Source organism: Pungitius pungitius, chromosome 7, assembly GCF_949316345.1.
Source record: "Pungitius pungitius chromosome 7, fPunPun2.1, whole genome shotgun sequence".
Lineage (NCBI taxonomy): Eukaryota > Metazoa > Chordata > Actinopteri > Perciformes > Gasterosteidae > Pungitius > Pungitius pungitius.
In genome coordinates, this window is record NC_084906.1 from 21,300,092 (window position 1) to 21,315,119 (window position 15,028).

Here is a 15,028-nt window from a genome sequence, read left to right on the forward strand (position 1 = left end):
TTTTTAACCTTATTTTGCTTTATCTTATTTTATTTTTATATTGCACCAATTCATCAAGTCAAATTTCTTTATGTGTAACATACGTGATATAAATAAATGACTCATTCTGATTCTGATACCTGTGAATAAAACACAACGTGTAGGTACGGCTTTGTTTCCTGACGTCACAGCTGACAATAACACGTCACGTGACACCGCGGAAGTGACAGCTGGATATTGTTGATGCGGAAGAAGAGAGACTTTAGTTTGAAGTTGTTTCTAACAGTGAAACGTTGGTAACTGATAACAACAACAACAACAACAACAACAACGAGGTGTTTACAGTCTCACCGACGACGACAGGATCAAGTTTGACGTTTCGGAAGCCAAATGGCTGGTGCTAATTTACAGGTGAGTCACAAACCTTCGCAGGTGAGCTAAGCTAAGCTAGTTACCTGTTGACATAAGACGTTCGTGGGTTTTCATCTGGAACGTGTATTTAAACATAAAGACCAAGTAAAACCGGTAATATTTGATGTCTTCATCATCATTTCTTGTTTTACGGATGAGCTTCAATGGAGTGATTCCAGGAAAGAACACTTTAAACATGTTAACATCTATAAGGAAGTTTATATTTGTTGGTTCTTCCCTTTAACTTTAATACCTTTTAAAGGGAAGACACTGTTCAAACCATACTGTAATATAATTTAACTGAATTAAAAGTTATAAAACCTTTTCCTTTGTTCTCCTTTAATGGTCTGACTGGTTTAAACTTCCTTACATTTGGACATAAAGTCCCTTAAAAGCATCTACATCAGTACAACAGGTAATTTGACGCCTCAGTGCAGACTGTAAGGCGTCATCTTGAATGCGTGGAATATTTATTAGTCATTAATAACAGACTGTACCACGAGGTGGTCTCCTGAAGTCTCCTCCTTCGCGCCGTCTCTCCTCAGAAAGCCATCGATCTCGCTGGCAAAGCTGCGGAGGAGGACAAGGCCAAAAACTACGAGGAGGCGCTGAGATGTTACCAGATGGCCGTCCAGTACTTCCTCCACGTGGTTAAGTGTGAGGAGCGCCGCGTCTCCTGAGGTTCTTCCCTCCACGCGTTGTCCACCTCATCGTCCAAGCCGCCTTGTCCTTGTCTCCTGCAGATGAAACCAAAGGCGACCGAGCGGCGCAGAGCATCAGGGCGAAGTGCGCCGACTACCTGGACCGAGCCGAGCAGCTGAAGGAATATCTGGGCAAGAAGGAGAAGGCTCCTCCGGCCAAACCGGTCAAGGAGTCCGACGACAAAGGGTGAGCGAGCGGGGACGTCCCCGTCCTCCTCAGCAGGCTCTGACGAGGTCTCTGGTGTCAAAGGTCACCGCGTTGTTGTCCTTCTGCTTTCAGGGAGGAAAGTGGGGACGACGCTGAGAAGAAGAAGTTTGAGAATCAACTCTCAGGTGAAGACGCATGAAGACAAACAATCACCTTTGTGTCTGTTGTTGATCCCAAAGTCTCGTCCGCTCCATCAGGATCTCATTCAAACACACGTTACACTGAACACAGTCGACCTTTGTCCAGCACTGTGATGCGTAGCTTGCGTAGCTACGTTAGCCGTTAGCTGGTCACGTTTTAAACCCCGCCTCCCTCACAGGAGCCATCGTCATGGAGAAGCCAAACATCAAGTGGGACGACGTCGCCGGACTAGAAGGCGCCAAAGAAGCCTTAAAAGAAGCCGTGATCCTGCCAATCAAATTCCCTCACCTGTTCCAAGGTAGTGAACCGAGCCCCCCACACCCCCGCCGGAGCCCCCCCCTGGTGTGTTAACGCTTGTGTTTGTGCAGGGAAGAGGACGCCGTGGAGGGGGATCCTCCTGTTCGGCCCTCCGGGGACAGGGAAGTCCTACCTGGCCAAGGCAGTGGCGACGGAGGCCAACAACTCCACCTTCTTCTCCATCTCCTCCTCCGACCTCGTGTCCAAGTGGCTGGGCGAGAGTGAAAAGTGAGGGAGGGGGGGAGGAAAGGGGGGGGGCTCGTTTCACACGGCGACCCAACTTTTAGACACGCTTTTTCTTTTTGGACCCACTTTACGCCACGATTTTGTTTTGTACTTTTTTTCATAAATAATAAGAATCAAGTATTTAGCTTTTTTAGTTTTTGTTGTGTTTTGTGCACTTTATTATTGGACCTCATGACCCGTCGCCCCCCTCCAGGCTGGTGAAGAGCTTGTTCACTTTGGCCAGAGAGCACCGGCCGTCCATCATCTTCATCGACGAGATCGACTCGCTCTGCGGCTCCAGGAGCGAAAACGAGAGCGAGGCGGCGCGGAGGATCAAGACCGAGTTCCTGGTCCAGATGCAAGGTGAGTGGGGGGGGGGGGGGGCGGAGCGGGGGGGCGGAGCAGAGGGGGGGGGTGACGTTCCTTCTGACAGTGACGCGTGAGCCTAAATGTGTCCTTCAGGCGTCGGGAACAACAACGAGGGAATCCTGGTGCTCGGAGCCACGAACATTCCGTGGACTCTGGACTCTGCGATCAGGAGGCGGTTGGTTCCATTACTTCATTAATATTGTCTCAGCTGCTGATTGTCAATCAGACCGTTAACAAGCCTCACCTGCTCGCTGCATCACTAAGTGAAGAGTTTACCTCTTTGCTCTCGTAAGTGATCTCCATCACTCGGTCAGAGCAGAACCATCTCGACTTTTAACTTACTATCGACTATCTGGACGATTTAGAACTAAATCTGATTGGTTGGTGATCTTCCATTTGATTTAGAGTGAATCCTTTTAATCAGCTGAATATCTTATTGATTATGTGGAAAAACCTCATTTGAAATGGTCTCATGTGTTAATAGAAAAAACAAACATCTGTTCACCTGTCGATGATCTAAAGGGAGGATTCCTCATGTTCCAGCATGAGGATCATGAGGTTCATGAGGATCTGATCTTTGAAGTTCTGGGTGCTGCTTGATTCTTCGTCTCTCTCAGGTTCGAGAAGCGGATCTACATCCCGCTGCCCGAGGCGCACGCCCGCTCCTCCATGTTCAAACTGCATCTGGGCTCCACCCCCAACAGCCTGGTGGAGGCGGACTTCGTGACGCTGGGCCAGAAGACGGAGGGCTACACCGGGGCCGACATCAGCGTCATCGTGAGGGACGCTCTGATGCAGCCGGTCCGGTTGGTCCAGTGCTCCACCCACTTCAAAAAGGTAACGGAGAGAAAGGGGCCTTCTGGAATGTTCCAACATGGGTCTCAGCGGGGGGTCGTTCCCACACGTCCCCCTTAGAACAGCACAAACCGCGTGGCTTCCTCTTCCTACTTTGTAGAGCATCATTGTTCTGTGTTTAAGCTGCACTCTCTCAGGTGGCCACCAGGAGGCGACTCCTGAGGCCACCGAGGGTTATTCAATCCGAGGAGCCAATCAGCATCCGGTGTTTGTCTTTGTCCATTGGAGGTCCGCGGGTCGTCGTGGAACAAACCCGACGTGGTGGTGGAGGACCTCCTGACCCCGTGTTCGCCGGGGGACCCGGCTGCCATAGCGATGACGTGGATGGACGTCCCCGGGGAGAAGCTGCTGGAGCCGGTGGTGTCCATGGTGAGAAGAGCGCCGCGCCGGGCGTGGTCCGATGGGCCCGCGTTGTGACCTCTGTGGTTCTTCTTCTTCTTCCTCCTCTCGCAGCCCGACATGCTGAGGTCGCTCACCAGCACCAAGCCCACCGTCAACGAGCAGGACCTGGACAAGCTGAAGAAGTTCACCGAGGACTTTGGTCAAGAAGGTTGATGATTTTCATCCATCGCGATCGTCTGGTCGAGCGTCTTGTGTGATGTTACTGTTTCTTCATCCAGGTAGAAGTGAATCGGCAGGTTGGGATGTTTCTAGTGTGTTTGTATGAGCTTCTTCTCCAGAGTGTTCTACTTCAGGAGATGTTTACAGAACCAGAACCAGAGCAGAGAGGTGTTTTGGTGTATTATAGAACCTAAAAGAATCCTTATTTAGAATATTTTCACCTCTTTTCCTTCCTGACGAGGAACTGAAGACGTTATCTTTGTCCTCCATGAACACACCAGACTCCATCTTCTGATCTTCTGCTCCTCCATCAGTGTGTTTTTTTGTGTTATTGTGTGACTTTGGTGAATCACAACTAAACATTTAAACCAACAAAGTGACAGAAAACCACAAACTGTCCCAGAGATGGTTATTCATGGACAGAAAGGGAAAAGGTGAAAATATTCACCTTTCAGGATGTGAAAAAGTTCTGGTTCTCTTCAAGTTCAAAAAGTGATCCTAACTTTCCCTTTATTTCCACATAAAGCACCTGGTGTTATTGGGGAATTTACCAAAATGATTAATCAATGATCAAAATCTTAATTGCTGACTTTTTCATATATCTCTAATCAATGAATGGACTTAATATTGATCAGTGAGTCATTGATCCCTGTGTTTGGGTCACAATTTGTTGATAAATGTATAATATGCTGCGGTGGGTAAATGCAGATTTCCATCACTACGTATAATAATTATAATATATCTCTTTTGCACCGAATGGAATCGGCTCTTTTATGAATGGGATTTTATACATTTTAAATGTTTAAACAGGTCTCTTTAAATATTGCAATAACTTTTACTGGATAGTTTAGTTCCTGTAAACACGAGCATCAGCTTTAAGGGGCCTTCGACTTACTAAAGGATATGAAATGTTGTGGAAGAATGTATTTTTAAGCATTGGAGTTATAGGTGTAAACCCTCTTCTCCAGTGGGTTGTGCGAGGGGGGGCGGAGGGGGGGGGGGGGCGTGTTTCTTACTGGTTACATAAATAAAACGTTGCACTTTTTCTGTATCCTACGTCTCAGGGTGAAATAAAACAACACAAGCAACAGGAGTCTCTTTGAACTTTGTGAACACATTTAATAGTTGAAAATACATCTGTTAACTATCATATATTTTCATATTCTAAATGCAGAGTTTAATTAGAACAGTGAGGATAATATATAAAATTCTTGCACAAGCTGATAATTTGCTTTGATGAAATAATGCTGATCTTAATAAGTTAAGTGTTAATGAAGAATAAACCTATAAATAAACGTTACAATATTCAAGTCTTAGGAGGAAAAGTAACTAAAACATCCAGAGATGGATCAACATGATAAAAAGAATAGAAAGAATAACAACAGCTGCCAAAGAAAACATGAAACCGTTATGAGCGACGTTTGTGGCGTGATGATGTCATCGGACATCACCTCAAACAGTAACCACGGCAACGTGGCGTGTTTGAACAACCGGAGCAACATGTGGAACAAAGTAAAGGTAAAGTACACGAAGGTGAGCACAAAATCACATAAAACACTGATGAATTTGATGTTAATTCTGCAAATATATAAACAAAAGAATCTGAATCAGAGCCTGAAATGTACAATAAAGCAGAGAGGCACCGATCATCAGCTGATCAATGTCACATCTCTATCCATAGATATATAGATCTATATATAGAAATCAATTTATAGATACTTCTACAAAGATTAGGAAGAGCCGTGAATCTCTGAGGTTCTGGTTTGACATCCAGCGCAGAAACATGACGATGTGAATATGAACGGATGCAGCAAAGACCCGATAATCCTACTTTGTATTATTTATTATATGTGTATTATATTCCATTTCTGCCGGTAGATGACGGGCGCCTTAAAAAAAGAGTAAGTTGTATTTTGGGTTAAATAACATTCGTATTCAGACATCTGTTACATGAGAAAGTGCTAACAGTACTTAGCGTGTGCATATAGAACACTTCATAGAGGGGGGGGGAGAGGGGGGGGGGGGGGGCGCGTCACTAGAAGACGGCGAAGAGGGATCCGATGGCCAGACCGGTGGCGGCTCCGGCGAGCATCCCCAGGGCCACGTCCCCCCCGTCCTGCCACTGCCGCTCCCGCATGGCGCCGGCGTTCGCCCCAGGGCCGCCGTACACCCCTGGAAACACATGGGGGGGGGGGGGGGTAGCTGGGAAATTGTCTCCATGCATTGAATAATATATATTCTGAACGCCCCCCCTCACCTGGGTACTGGTAGGGGTAGGCCACGGCGTACGGCTGCCCGTCAGGCGAGTACACGATCTGGGCGGCGTGCGGCGGGGGGGCCGCCATGAAGTCTCCGTACGGGGCCGTAGCGAAGACCTGCTGAGGGGTGAGACACCATCAGTCCTCTTCCTGTTGCTATGGAGACGTGCTGGTGTCCCATCGTATGGAATCCAGCTAATTGTTAGACCACAAAAAGTCCCAAACAACCTTTTCCTCAACAAATGGACCTGTTTTAACTTTAATCTGGAAGTTTATTTTCACAGACTGGATCCGTAGGGAAGCTACAGGAGGAGTGACTTCTCATGAGATGCCACACAAAGAGTCGTATGAGGATACATTCGTGCAGGTTGTGCCCCTTACCTGAGGCGGGGGGGCGTAATCTGAGTAGGGGGGCGGAGCGGAGGGCCTCACTTCCTGTGCAAAGCCGACCTGAGGCGTGGCAACCACCTGGAACCACGACAACAAAACATCCCACGTGAACGCTGAGGCTGAACACAAACACGCGTTGAAGCTCATTGAAGAGCTCAAACTCACCGTGTTGATTCTGGCATCCTGCAGCGCCATCGTCCACGCGCTGCAACGCAGAGGAAGCCAACCAGTCAGAGCGCTCATTTACAACCATCGCAATCAGTACACACACGACACAGGACCAGAGGAGGGGACATCAGGACGGACAGAAGGACAATCCTCAAGTACACGTCAACACGGAACAACCTGCGGTGAGGTCATCACGACTCACAGCGCGTCGTCGGCACTCTCCGCACACAGGCTGACCACCCGCCCGTCTCTGCACACGATCTGGAACAAGGCGTCGCGCGTCTTCGCCTCCGGTGCGTTCAGTTCTAAAGGGAGCCAACAACACATTTCAGTATGACATCAACGCGGGAACGAAGAGCTGCGGCGCCGACGTCGTCGTCACCTGCACACGCAGCCGAGCCGCGGATGTTGATGCAGTCGACCCTCATGTGGAGCTCGTCCTCCATGTCGCAGCGCTGCTGGTCGTTGAAGAAGACGAGGCGGCCATCGGCCCACAGGTCGAACCAGTTCCTCTTCCAGCGGCGCAGGATGGTGCCTTTCAACGGGAAGACGAGAGCACACGAGGTCACACGAGGTCACACGCGTCACCAAACACCCACAAGCTGCTCAACTGCGTCGGGATTCTCACTTTGTCGATGGAGCCAACCGCTCTTCACCATAGCCATCGTAGAGGCAGCCCCTAAAACAAGAATGTCATATTTTATACACTCTTATACATTTGTATTTAACGAACTAAGCACAGTTAGCATTGTGTAAATAGCACATGCGTCATGTGACTGTGTACACAGTGATCAATACTTTATATGTTGTTTGTATTGTAGTTCATACACCCGGATATCGCTCTACAACTAGAAATCTCTGTTTATCATACATTATTTGATATAAGTAATCATTACAAATATATGCCATTAAAGATTTGATATTATGTATTACTTAGACTTATTCAAATACAGCATATTGCTACACTATATTATAGAGAATGTTGTATATAGCATGTAACACTGTACTACATTTTGGACGGTCTCTTATTCCATGTATTGTAACTTTGTTTAATTGATACTCCGTAGTAACAAAAACACTGAGTTACGGTACCTAATCATATAAACTTAGCTTGGTGCACATTGTTTACATAAACTCTTTCACTCCAACATACAAATGGTCTATAGTTTCTATGCATATTTTGCTCATGATTTATTTCTGTTGGTATCGTACCTCCTGACTGGGCGTGGCTTAGCCAAAACAAACCTCGTGACTGCTAGCACTATTAGCATAAAACAGTGGTTGTCATGACACCATAGCTAGCCTGCTAGCTAACCTAACGCTTACAGTCGGTGGCACCAAGCAGCAGGCCAGTTGTGAATATGACATCATCGTTTCTTAATAACACAAGTCGGATTGAACAGAAGTCCCTCCGATGCAACAGAAAAATGTAGCTTAGCATGTTACTACTCTTGACACCAGTCGAAGCTATCTAGCTAACGTTAGCTTAACTGACATGTCCACGTGACGTTACCGTCCCGTGTGAGTTGAATCTGTCGTACTTAAGTTCAGTGTTCGCAGCTAACGTTAGCAACTCTCACGGGACGTTGACTTCCCGTGAGAGTTGCGATCTGTCGTAGTTAGCTATTGTTCACACTCAACGTTAACCAACCTATGAAAACTGTGAACTAACGTTAAGTACGACATTTCGCAGCTCACATGTGACGTCCCGGGTGAGTTGCGATGTGGCGCACTTAGCTCACATTGCGCATTTGTAACCGAGAATGACAGGGAGTCGACGTGCAAGCCAGATACTTACTTGATTTATTTGTATGTGTTATGAAGAAAATAAAAAAAGATGAAGGTGTTTGCGAGAAGGCAGCAAAACACGGAAGTAAGATGAAAAAAAAAAGTTTAAATAAAAAAAGAGGATGCTCTTCTCGGAGTCAGAAAGGCTTGACCGTTACACCGATTGGACACAGGCCCGGTACACATCCGTTACTTGCTCTTCGATAGTTGCGCTTAGCCCCGCCCGCGGCGCATCTCACCGTCGGGCTCTCTCTGGAAAGAAGGGGGCGTTTGTTTTGAATGACGTAAGACGTCAGCTGACGCTGTTGGAAAGTACAACCAACCTCCGAGAGGGCGCGCTTGTTCGTGTCTGGTGGGCGTTGCAATATGTTTAAAATACACATGATGTAAACAAACTGCCACTATTCAGTAATTAATCAAGTGAATAAAGATAATTCAATGTATTTTAATAATAACAGTGAGTTGAATTACTCTTCTTGGGAAGGTTTTCCTCGACGGACGCAGTAAGGGACCCGCGAGTGACCGCAGGAGATGCCACTATCGGCTGCGCATGCCAGTGACAAACTCGCACTAAAGTTGTATCCTGTGTGGCTCCACGGTGCGCGTGTGTGCTCGAGGGAAACTGCAAAGCGGCAGCAGCGACCGTCGTTCCATCGCCAACACCGAGTGTATCCGAGCCGCTGACCGACCGGGGGACCCAGGGATACAAAACAAGCCCATCAGCTCTCTGGACCAAAGTTTTTTTTTTAGAGCTAACAAAAATAAGGCAGAAGCAAAATAGCTAACCTGAAATGGCGACGGCTATATACCTTGAGCATTACCTTGACAGTGAGTATCCGGGATACACTGTATGGATATTCATATTTTGACCGTCTCGCGTGTAATTGGGGTATAGTTGTACAGTATTGAACACTATCTCGCTTTAGCCAGGATAGCAGCGACGCGCGTTAGCTGCTAGGTCACTAGCTTGCTAGCTAACTGACTAGCATCGCCTTCGGTGGTGGTAAAGTTGAGCGGGCGGTGTTAAACTCATCCAGCGGGAATGTGACTTGGGTGTAAGAACATTGACAAATATTTAGCTAACGCTACATAGTTTACCGGTACTGTCCCAGGAGCTAACGTTAACCAACTTCAGATGACCTACAAGCTAGGAAAGGTTTTATGAGGTTGTTAAATAATGTTTTCTTCATACTGCGTGTTACAAAATATTTATATGCGGTCTTTCGGGATCCCAAATATGTGTTTGCTTCAACTGTGGCAGGTTCCATCTAATATTTGCAACCTGTTGATAACCGCGTTTCCCGTTAGTAGAACCGCGGTTACGCGCCGGGGGCGGGGCTTAAAGTGACGCGTCATAGGTTAACGCCCCGGGGGGTTTTAATCTGTCGCTGAAGCCCTTAACGCTAAAGCGGTTTCAAAGTGTGCCACATTTAATGTGAGTTTTGAGTTTTATTATAAACAGCACTCAAACCACCTGACAAGGCCGTGTAAAAACACACTTTTATCAGAACAGTAAACATTGGCTTCTTAATTACGTCACTATTTTGCCTTTCTGGATTGACACGTGTGGAAAAATAACTTCACCTGTAAGAGCTCTATGCGAAGGCCGCAGGTAAACATTTGGTTTGTAATGTCTCTGAATCCACTGCGCTCCTGTCATGTTTTAGGAGTGTTGAAACTTTTTAACAGGAAAGTTATTTGTATTGATGCTGTGCACTAAATATACTGTATATCCATACTTGATACTAATACACACAAACCTTGTTAAATCTTGTTTACCTGACAGTGTGTGGACGTGCATTCACTACCTGTACGACAACTTAATTTCACTTGGCTTTGCTCTATGCACGGAAAAGGCTAAAGTCAAGCTTGTTTTCACGTATTGTGGAAATGCATTGCTTTGCTTTTTCAAATGATAATTAGCATGCACTTACAAAAAACGCATTTAACTGGTATTTTTCCGAATTGTTATTGCTTTTTACGAGGAACAGTTTGGTGGTTAATGCAAAGAGTTTTGTCAAATCAAACTGTGGGCCAAAGCCAACAGTTTATGCACATTATAGTATTAGATCATGAATCAAAATATTGTATATTTAACTACCCAAAAGGTTTAATCAAGTTGATGGTTACATCATGAATCAGCCCAGCTCACTGGTAGCTTGTGATTAACGGGAAGACTGAGCTATATTAAACAAAATAAATCAGGAATCAGGGTTCCTTAGATTTGCTACAGTTGTTCATTTTAAAGTGACTACTATAATTGGGTTATATTTGTGACGTTACATTCATTTAGTGGATGGATAAGTGCAGCGTCTCCCTCGTGCTGATGTCGATTTCTTCTCCAGGTATTGAAAACCTCCCGTGTGAGCTGCAGAGGAACTTCACGCTGATGCGAGACTTGGACAACAGGACTGAAGGTGAACATTTAACCTCACACAGCTATTAGAATATAAATGTTCCACCTGCACAGGTGAATGTATTTTGACTGTTTAGACCTCTTTTCAGGTCAGTGTGGGTATGCAAATAAAAAAAGGCAAAACATAAATATGTAGTTGGATTCTTTCAGAAGAACTTCTAAAAGCACTTTGTTGTGGTCTATAAGATTCTAGTTCATTTCTGGAACCGGAGGTTTCTGCAGTAGATCTTCACACTTTGAAATACTTGTGTTTCGTGTCGTGCAGAAAAGAAAGGAGAAATCGACAAGCTGGCTGAAGAGTACGTTGTGAAAGTGAAGAACTTTGCCTCTGAGCAGAGAGTGGAACATCTGCAGAAGATCCAGAACGCCTACAGCAAGTGCAAAGAGTTCAGCGATGACAAAGTTCAGCTGGCAATGCAGACGTATGAAATGGTCAGTTTCCTGTCGCTGTCATAGATATTATATTATAAAACATAGATCTATATTCTCTGTATCTTAAGAAACAAGCCAAAGAGTCCCTGTAACTCCCACTTTGTCCTTCACGGGTTCTACTCTTGTTCCTGCAGGTGGACAAACACATCCGCAGACTGGACGCAGACCTCGCTCGCTTTGAGAACGAGCTGAAGGAGAAGCTGGAACTGAGCGGCTACGAAAGTACGGAAGGGAGAAGCGTGAAAAGTGAGTTGTGGATCCGAGAGGCTGCACGAGGCTACAAATGTCGACGCACGTTGTGTAAATGTGAACATTTCCCGTCAGAGACGGAGACTCGCGGCCTGAGAGACAAACGAGCCTCCAGGGGAAGAGCAAAGAAGGCCTCTGATGAAGACTCTCCCAAGAAGAAAAAGATCAAAAACAGGTGGGTTTTCACTGAACTTTTCACAATGGAACTGTGACACCGGTTTGTTACGTAACGTGTGCCGTGGACTGTTAGCCCCGAGCTGAGCGACGGCCTCCTGCCGATGCAGCCCTCGGACGTGTTGGACATGCCGGTGGACCCCAACGAGCCGACGTACTGCCTCTGCCACCAGGTGTCCTACGGAGAGATGATCGGATGCGATAACCCCGACGTGAGTCTCTCTCGCCTCTCTGCAGCTGCCTGTTACCGGGCAGATCAGAATATTAATAACGATGCTAATGACCCCGTTGTTTATGTTCCCTCAGTGTACGATCGAGTGGTTTCACTTCGCTTGTGTCGATCTCGCCTCAAAACCCAAAGGAAAATGGTAAGAACTTAAGTTGGTTCAAAGCAGCGTAGTTTTACGTGATTATTAATGCAGATTCCTCATATGACGGGATGTTGTTCCCCTCTCAGGTTTTGTCCGCGTTGCACCCAAGACAAGAAGAAGAAATGAGACTTCCTGCTTCCAGAGATCCGTCAAGAGTAACTCGTCTATTTTAAACTTTCTCACCTTTTTGTCTCCAAGTCACTGAAATCAAAATAGTGCAGAGCTATTAACTTATTGACTATTTGTTATTCAGACCTTCATCACTTTACTAAGAGACTTAACGTGAAAACAGGCATCACGCCGCTAAACATGCAGCGAAGAATCCTCAGCGCCAACCTGCGTGTCTGAGGACGTCATGGGAGGAGCCTTACAGACCCGTTCTGTTGCCATGGCGTCCTCAGGTTGTCAAAGGTTTTGCGCACTCATAACTCAACATTTAGAAGATGTCAACAATGTGGACGACGCCTGACGTCTCCCTGAGGTTTCAACAACGAGGCTCCAGAGACAAAGCAGGAGAGACTTGTGCTTTCTTCTCAGTGGGTCGTTTCCTTCATGACGACAGATGTTAACAACAAGTCTGTTGGAGGATTAAAACCACGTTTGCTCCAGAAGATTCACCGAGGCGTCGCTACATCGACACTGTTTCAAAATGTCTTTTCCACAATAATCTAAGACAAAAACATGAAAATAAGATCCAAGTTAGAAAATACCGACGTTACTCTTTAACTAATAATGTATGTGTTGCTGTTCTATGTATGTATATATCTATATGTCTCCACGGGCTCGGTGGGTCGTGCTGCTCAATAAGAGCGACAGCTGTTATTTTACCGACCAATCAGAACGTCCGTCCTCTCCAATCGATCATTAACATGCATCAAATCTCCCATCGGGGCTCCACCGACTTGAACTTTTCTAAAGAAATATTTTCTAAAATAATGAACAGCCTGCTGAAAGATTTTCAATTAAAAATAAAGAAAAGGAAAAAATACCAAGATAAATGATATTTATGATTTTCAGTTGACAGACTTTTTATGGTTGAAATGTATCAGATACCAGTGGGAAAAAAGAAAAAAGGACGCGTTTTGATTAAAACCAAACAAGACAAAGCGGGTTCTGGATTGTCAAAGACTGTGACATTGTTGAATGTATTTTGGTACTAATGTCCACACGATGACGTATTTAAGCACTTTGAATGAAGCGATTTCATCATAATCATATAGTTTCTCTTTTAAAGCTTCCCCACACATAAAATACACATATATGTGTTTTGTATGATGAAAAACTATATTTTGTGGACACCACTTTACCAAAGATCTGTAGGTTTGGACACATTTAGTCAATTTAATAAAGCGTGTCCAAACTTTAGCCCACATATATATTATGTATAAATCGGTTGTGTTGGTTGGCGGGAGACTCTTATTTTGATAGGATTCTATGTGAATAACACGTTGGGTGTAAAGCCACAAAATAAACGAGCCAAAGTCTTTGTATTTAGAAAAATTCAGTATTTTATAACAAATAAATATCCACTATTATTCCTGCCTGACTTCATTCATTGGGATTTTAAATGAATGGCCTTAATGCTCTTAGTCTTTTATTGTTGCTGTTATTTAGGAATCTTTCTGTAGTTTCTTCTTTCTGCTGGTGTTTAACTCACTGAGAGGATTTAACTCACATTACATCCGTGGAGCAGCAGATGTAATGTTCATCAGTAGTTAAACCTGATTCAGCTCGATGTCTTTAGTCTGCAGATACGTTGAATTGTTTCTAGTATCTAAAGTTCTGAATTGATGGTAAACGAATCGCTGAAGTCGGCTCCCAAATGTTTTTTAAAACCCGTCGTCTGACTCCTCGTCCCAGCTGCACTTCTCCAGGCCGCTCTTCCCGAATTCCTTCTCCACGTCGTAGACAAAGTCGGGATCGCTCTCGCGCCGCCGGTTCCTCTGGAACAGCCCGTCCATCTGGCCCTTCTTGCGGGCCAGTCCGTCGTCGTCCAGCTTGTTCAGGTCTTCTTCTGGGTCCAGGTGGAAGGAGGCCAGGCTGTGCTCCAGGCCCAGGCCCTCCATGTGGTCCCGCAGGATGACGTGGAGCTTCTCCAGCTGGCCCTGGGTCACGCCGCGCAGGTAGTCCCTGTGCCGAGGGTGGTTCTTCAGCCTCTCCGCAGCCATGCTGTAGTCTGGAGGTGAAGGGTCCACAGGGTAATAATAATATGAAATAAAATGGTTATTTTATACAGCGCATCAAAATGTTGGGACCCTCCTCAAAGACACAATTCTTTCTATTTACATGGTGTTCTAGTTTTGCGTATTACCAATTACAATCCTGTTAATGCCTAATAACGTTTCCACAAACCAAAGGCCAAGTAGAAAAACGATATTATGATGTAATGAACAATCACATATTCATTATCTAAAATTATTATTAACAGCTATTGTTATTTTATAAACTGGGCCCAGGAGACCTGTCCTTCAAAAATAAATAAACACAATTAAATGTGTACATAGATAGCTACTTTGTTAGTGTAACGTTATATGCATGCATACATGTGTCATATATATACATGTATATATGTATATATATATATATATATATATGTGTGTATATATATATATATATATATATATATATATCTCTGTTTCCATACCCGAGTATTTGGAGAAGTTTCTTACGGGCATGACTCTCTTCCTCACACGTTTAGTGTCCTTGTGTTGGTAGATGAGGATGATCGATGGAGGGGTGAACTGAACCCCGCATCGCAGCGCCTCGAAGCTCATCATCCAGCGTTAAACGTGACACACATTTCATCCGTAAAGATTACTATTGATTAGATGGAGAGCTTCTGCGATGACGCGTTACCGGGGAGCCCGACGAGTCTTAGCTGAGGCCTGTCTACAATTAGTTCATATTTTAAAGTAATATTATTTCACTGGCAGTGCTCAGAATGATATATTTTTGTTTAACTAATCCTCGACGTCTTATCTGTTAGTATTGCGTCAGAACCATCTCACAATGAACGTTTACTCGTATTTCCAGTC

The 15,028-nt window shown here is 45.2% G+C and overlaps 4 protein-coding genes across 8 annotated transcripts; 2 read left to right on the top strand and 2 right to left on the bottom strand.

Moving 5' to 3' along the window:
- Positions 1-169: 169 nt before the first annotated feature.
- Positions 170-4,849, top strand: LOC119216202 (vacuolar protein sorting-associated protein 4B-like). Its single transcript, XM_037468743.2, has 11 exons — positions 170-390; positions 936-1,047; positions 1,134-1,278; positions 1,372-1,424; positions 1,619-1,738; positions 1,809-1,965; positions 2,177-2,325; positions 2,425-2,506; positions 2,949-3,168; positions 3,415-3,555; positions 3,640-4,849. The coding sequence occupies exons 1-11, from the start codon at positions 370-372 to the stop codon at positions 3,739-3,741; spliced, it is 1,302 nt and encodes a 433-aa protein (XP_037324640.1). The 5' UTR covers positions 170-369; the 3' UTR covers positions 3,742-4,849.
- plekhb2 (pleckstrin homology domain containing, family B (evectins) member 2) lies at positions 4,842-8,579 on the bottom strand. Of its 5 annotated transcripts, none has more exons than XM_062563337.1 (8): positions 8,362-8,579; positions 7,192-7,242; positions 6,946-7,098; positions 6,766-6,868; positions 6,561-6,600; positions 6,387-6,473; positions 6,004-6,125; positions 4,842-5,900 (listed from the first exon to the last, which is right to left on the bottom strand). In XM_062563337.1, exons 2-8 carry the CDS (start codon positions 7,226-7,228, stop codon positions 5,783-5,785), a joined length of 660 nt encoding a protein of 219 aa, XP_062419321.1. In that variant the 5' UTR covers positions 7,229-7,242; positions 8,362-8,579; the 3' UTR covers positions 4,842-5,782. The 5 variants fall into 5 exon arrangements, with proteins under 5 accessions (XP_062419321.1, XP_037324651.2, XP_062419322.1 ...); XM_037468754.2 differs by having other exon boundaries at positions 4,842-5,919; positions 6,005-6,122; positions 8,362-8,578; XM_062563338.1 differs by having other exon boundaries at positions 6,004-6,122; positions 8,362-8,578.
- Positions 8,580-8,703: 124 nt separating this feature from the next.
- Positions 8,704-13,530, top strand: ing5a (inhibitor of growth family, member 5a). Its single transcript, XM_037468750.2, has 8 exons — positions 8,704-9,179; positions 10,697-10,768; positions 11,033-11,199; positions 11,334-11,445; positions 11,524-11,623; positions 11,699-11,834; positions 11,929-11,990; positions 12,080-13,530. Exons 1-8 carry the CDS (start codon positions 9,143-9,145, stop codon positions 12,117-12,119), a joined length of 726 nt encoding a protein of 241 aa, XP_037324647.1. The 5' UTR covers positions 8,704-9,142; the 3' UTR covers positions 12,120-13,530.
- cep19 (centrosomal protein 19) lies at positions 13,520-14,836 on the bottom strand. Its single transcript, XM_037468757.2, has 2 exons — positions 14,638-14,836; positions 13,520-14,169 (listed from the first exon to the last, which is right to left on the bottom strand). Exons 1-2 carry the CDS (start codon positions 14,768-14,770, stop codon positions 13,823-13,825), a joined length of 480 nt encoding a protein of 159 aa, XP_037324654.2. The 5' UTR covers positions 14,771-14,836; the 3' UTR covers positions 13,520-13,822.
- Between the last annotated feature and the right edge of the window lie 192 nt (positions 14,837-15,028).

What these genes read in the sequence shown, in the direction of transcription:
- LOC119216202 (XM_037468743.2), top strand. Translation starts at nt 370, where the DNA reads ATGGCTGGTGCTAATTTACAG. An exon ending in ATTCCCTCACCTGTTCCAAG is followed by an intron (nt 1,739 to 1,808) that starts GTAGTGAACCGA and finishes GTGTTTGTGCAG; the next exon opens with GGAAGAGGACGCCGTGGAGG. An exon ending in TGGAGCCGGTGGTGTCCATG is followed by an intron (nt 3,556 to 3,639) that starts GTGAGAAGAGCG and finishes CTCCTCTCGCAG; the next exon opens with CCCGACATGCTGAGGTCGCT.
- plekhb2 (XM_037468751.2), bottom strand. Translation starts at nt 7,228, where the DNA reads ATGGCTATGGTGAAGAGCGGTTGGCTCCATCGACAAA. An exon ending in CGGTTGGCTCCATCGACAAA is followed by an intron (nt 7,099 to 7,191) that starts GTGAGAATCCCG and finishes TCCCGTTGAAAG; the next exon opens with GCACCATCCTGCGCCGCTGG. An exon ending in GAGAGTGCCGACGACGCGCT is followed by an intron (nt 6,601 to 6,765) that starts GTGAGTCGTGAT and finishes TCTGCGTTGCAG; the next exon opens with CGCGTGGACGATGGCGCTGC.
- ing5a (XM_037468750.2), top strand. Translation starts at nt 9,143, where the DNA reads ATGGCGACGGCTATATACCTTGAGCATTACCTTGACA. An exon ending in CTTGGACAACAGGACTGAAG is followed by an intron (nt 10,769 to 11,032) that starts GTGAACATTTAA and finishes CGTGTCGTGCAG; the next exon opens with AAAAGAAAGGAGAAATCGAC. An exon ending in TCAAAACCCAAAGGAAAATG is followed by an intron (nt 11,991 to 12,079) that starts GTAAGAACTTAA and finishes TTCCCCTCTCAG; the next exon opens with GTTTTGTCCGCGTTGCACCC.
- cep19 (XM_037468757.2), bottom strand. Translation starts at nt 14,770, where the DNA reads ATGATGAGCTTCGAGGCGCTGCGATGCGGGGTTCAGTTCACCCCTCCA. An exon ending in AAACTTCTCCAAATACTCGG is followed by an intron (nt 14,170 to 14,637) that starts GTATGGAAACAG and finishes CTTCACCTCCAG; the next exon opens with ACTACAGCATGGCTGCGGAG.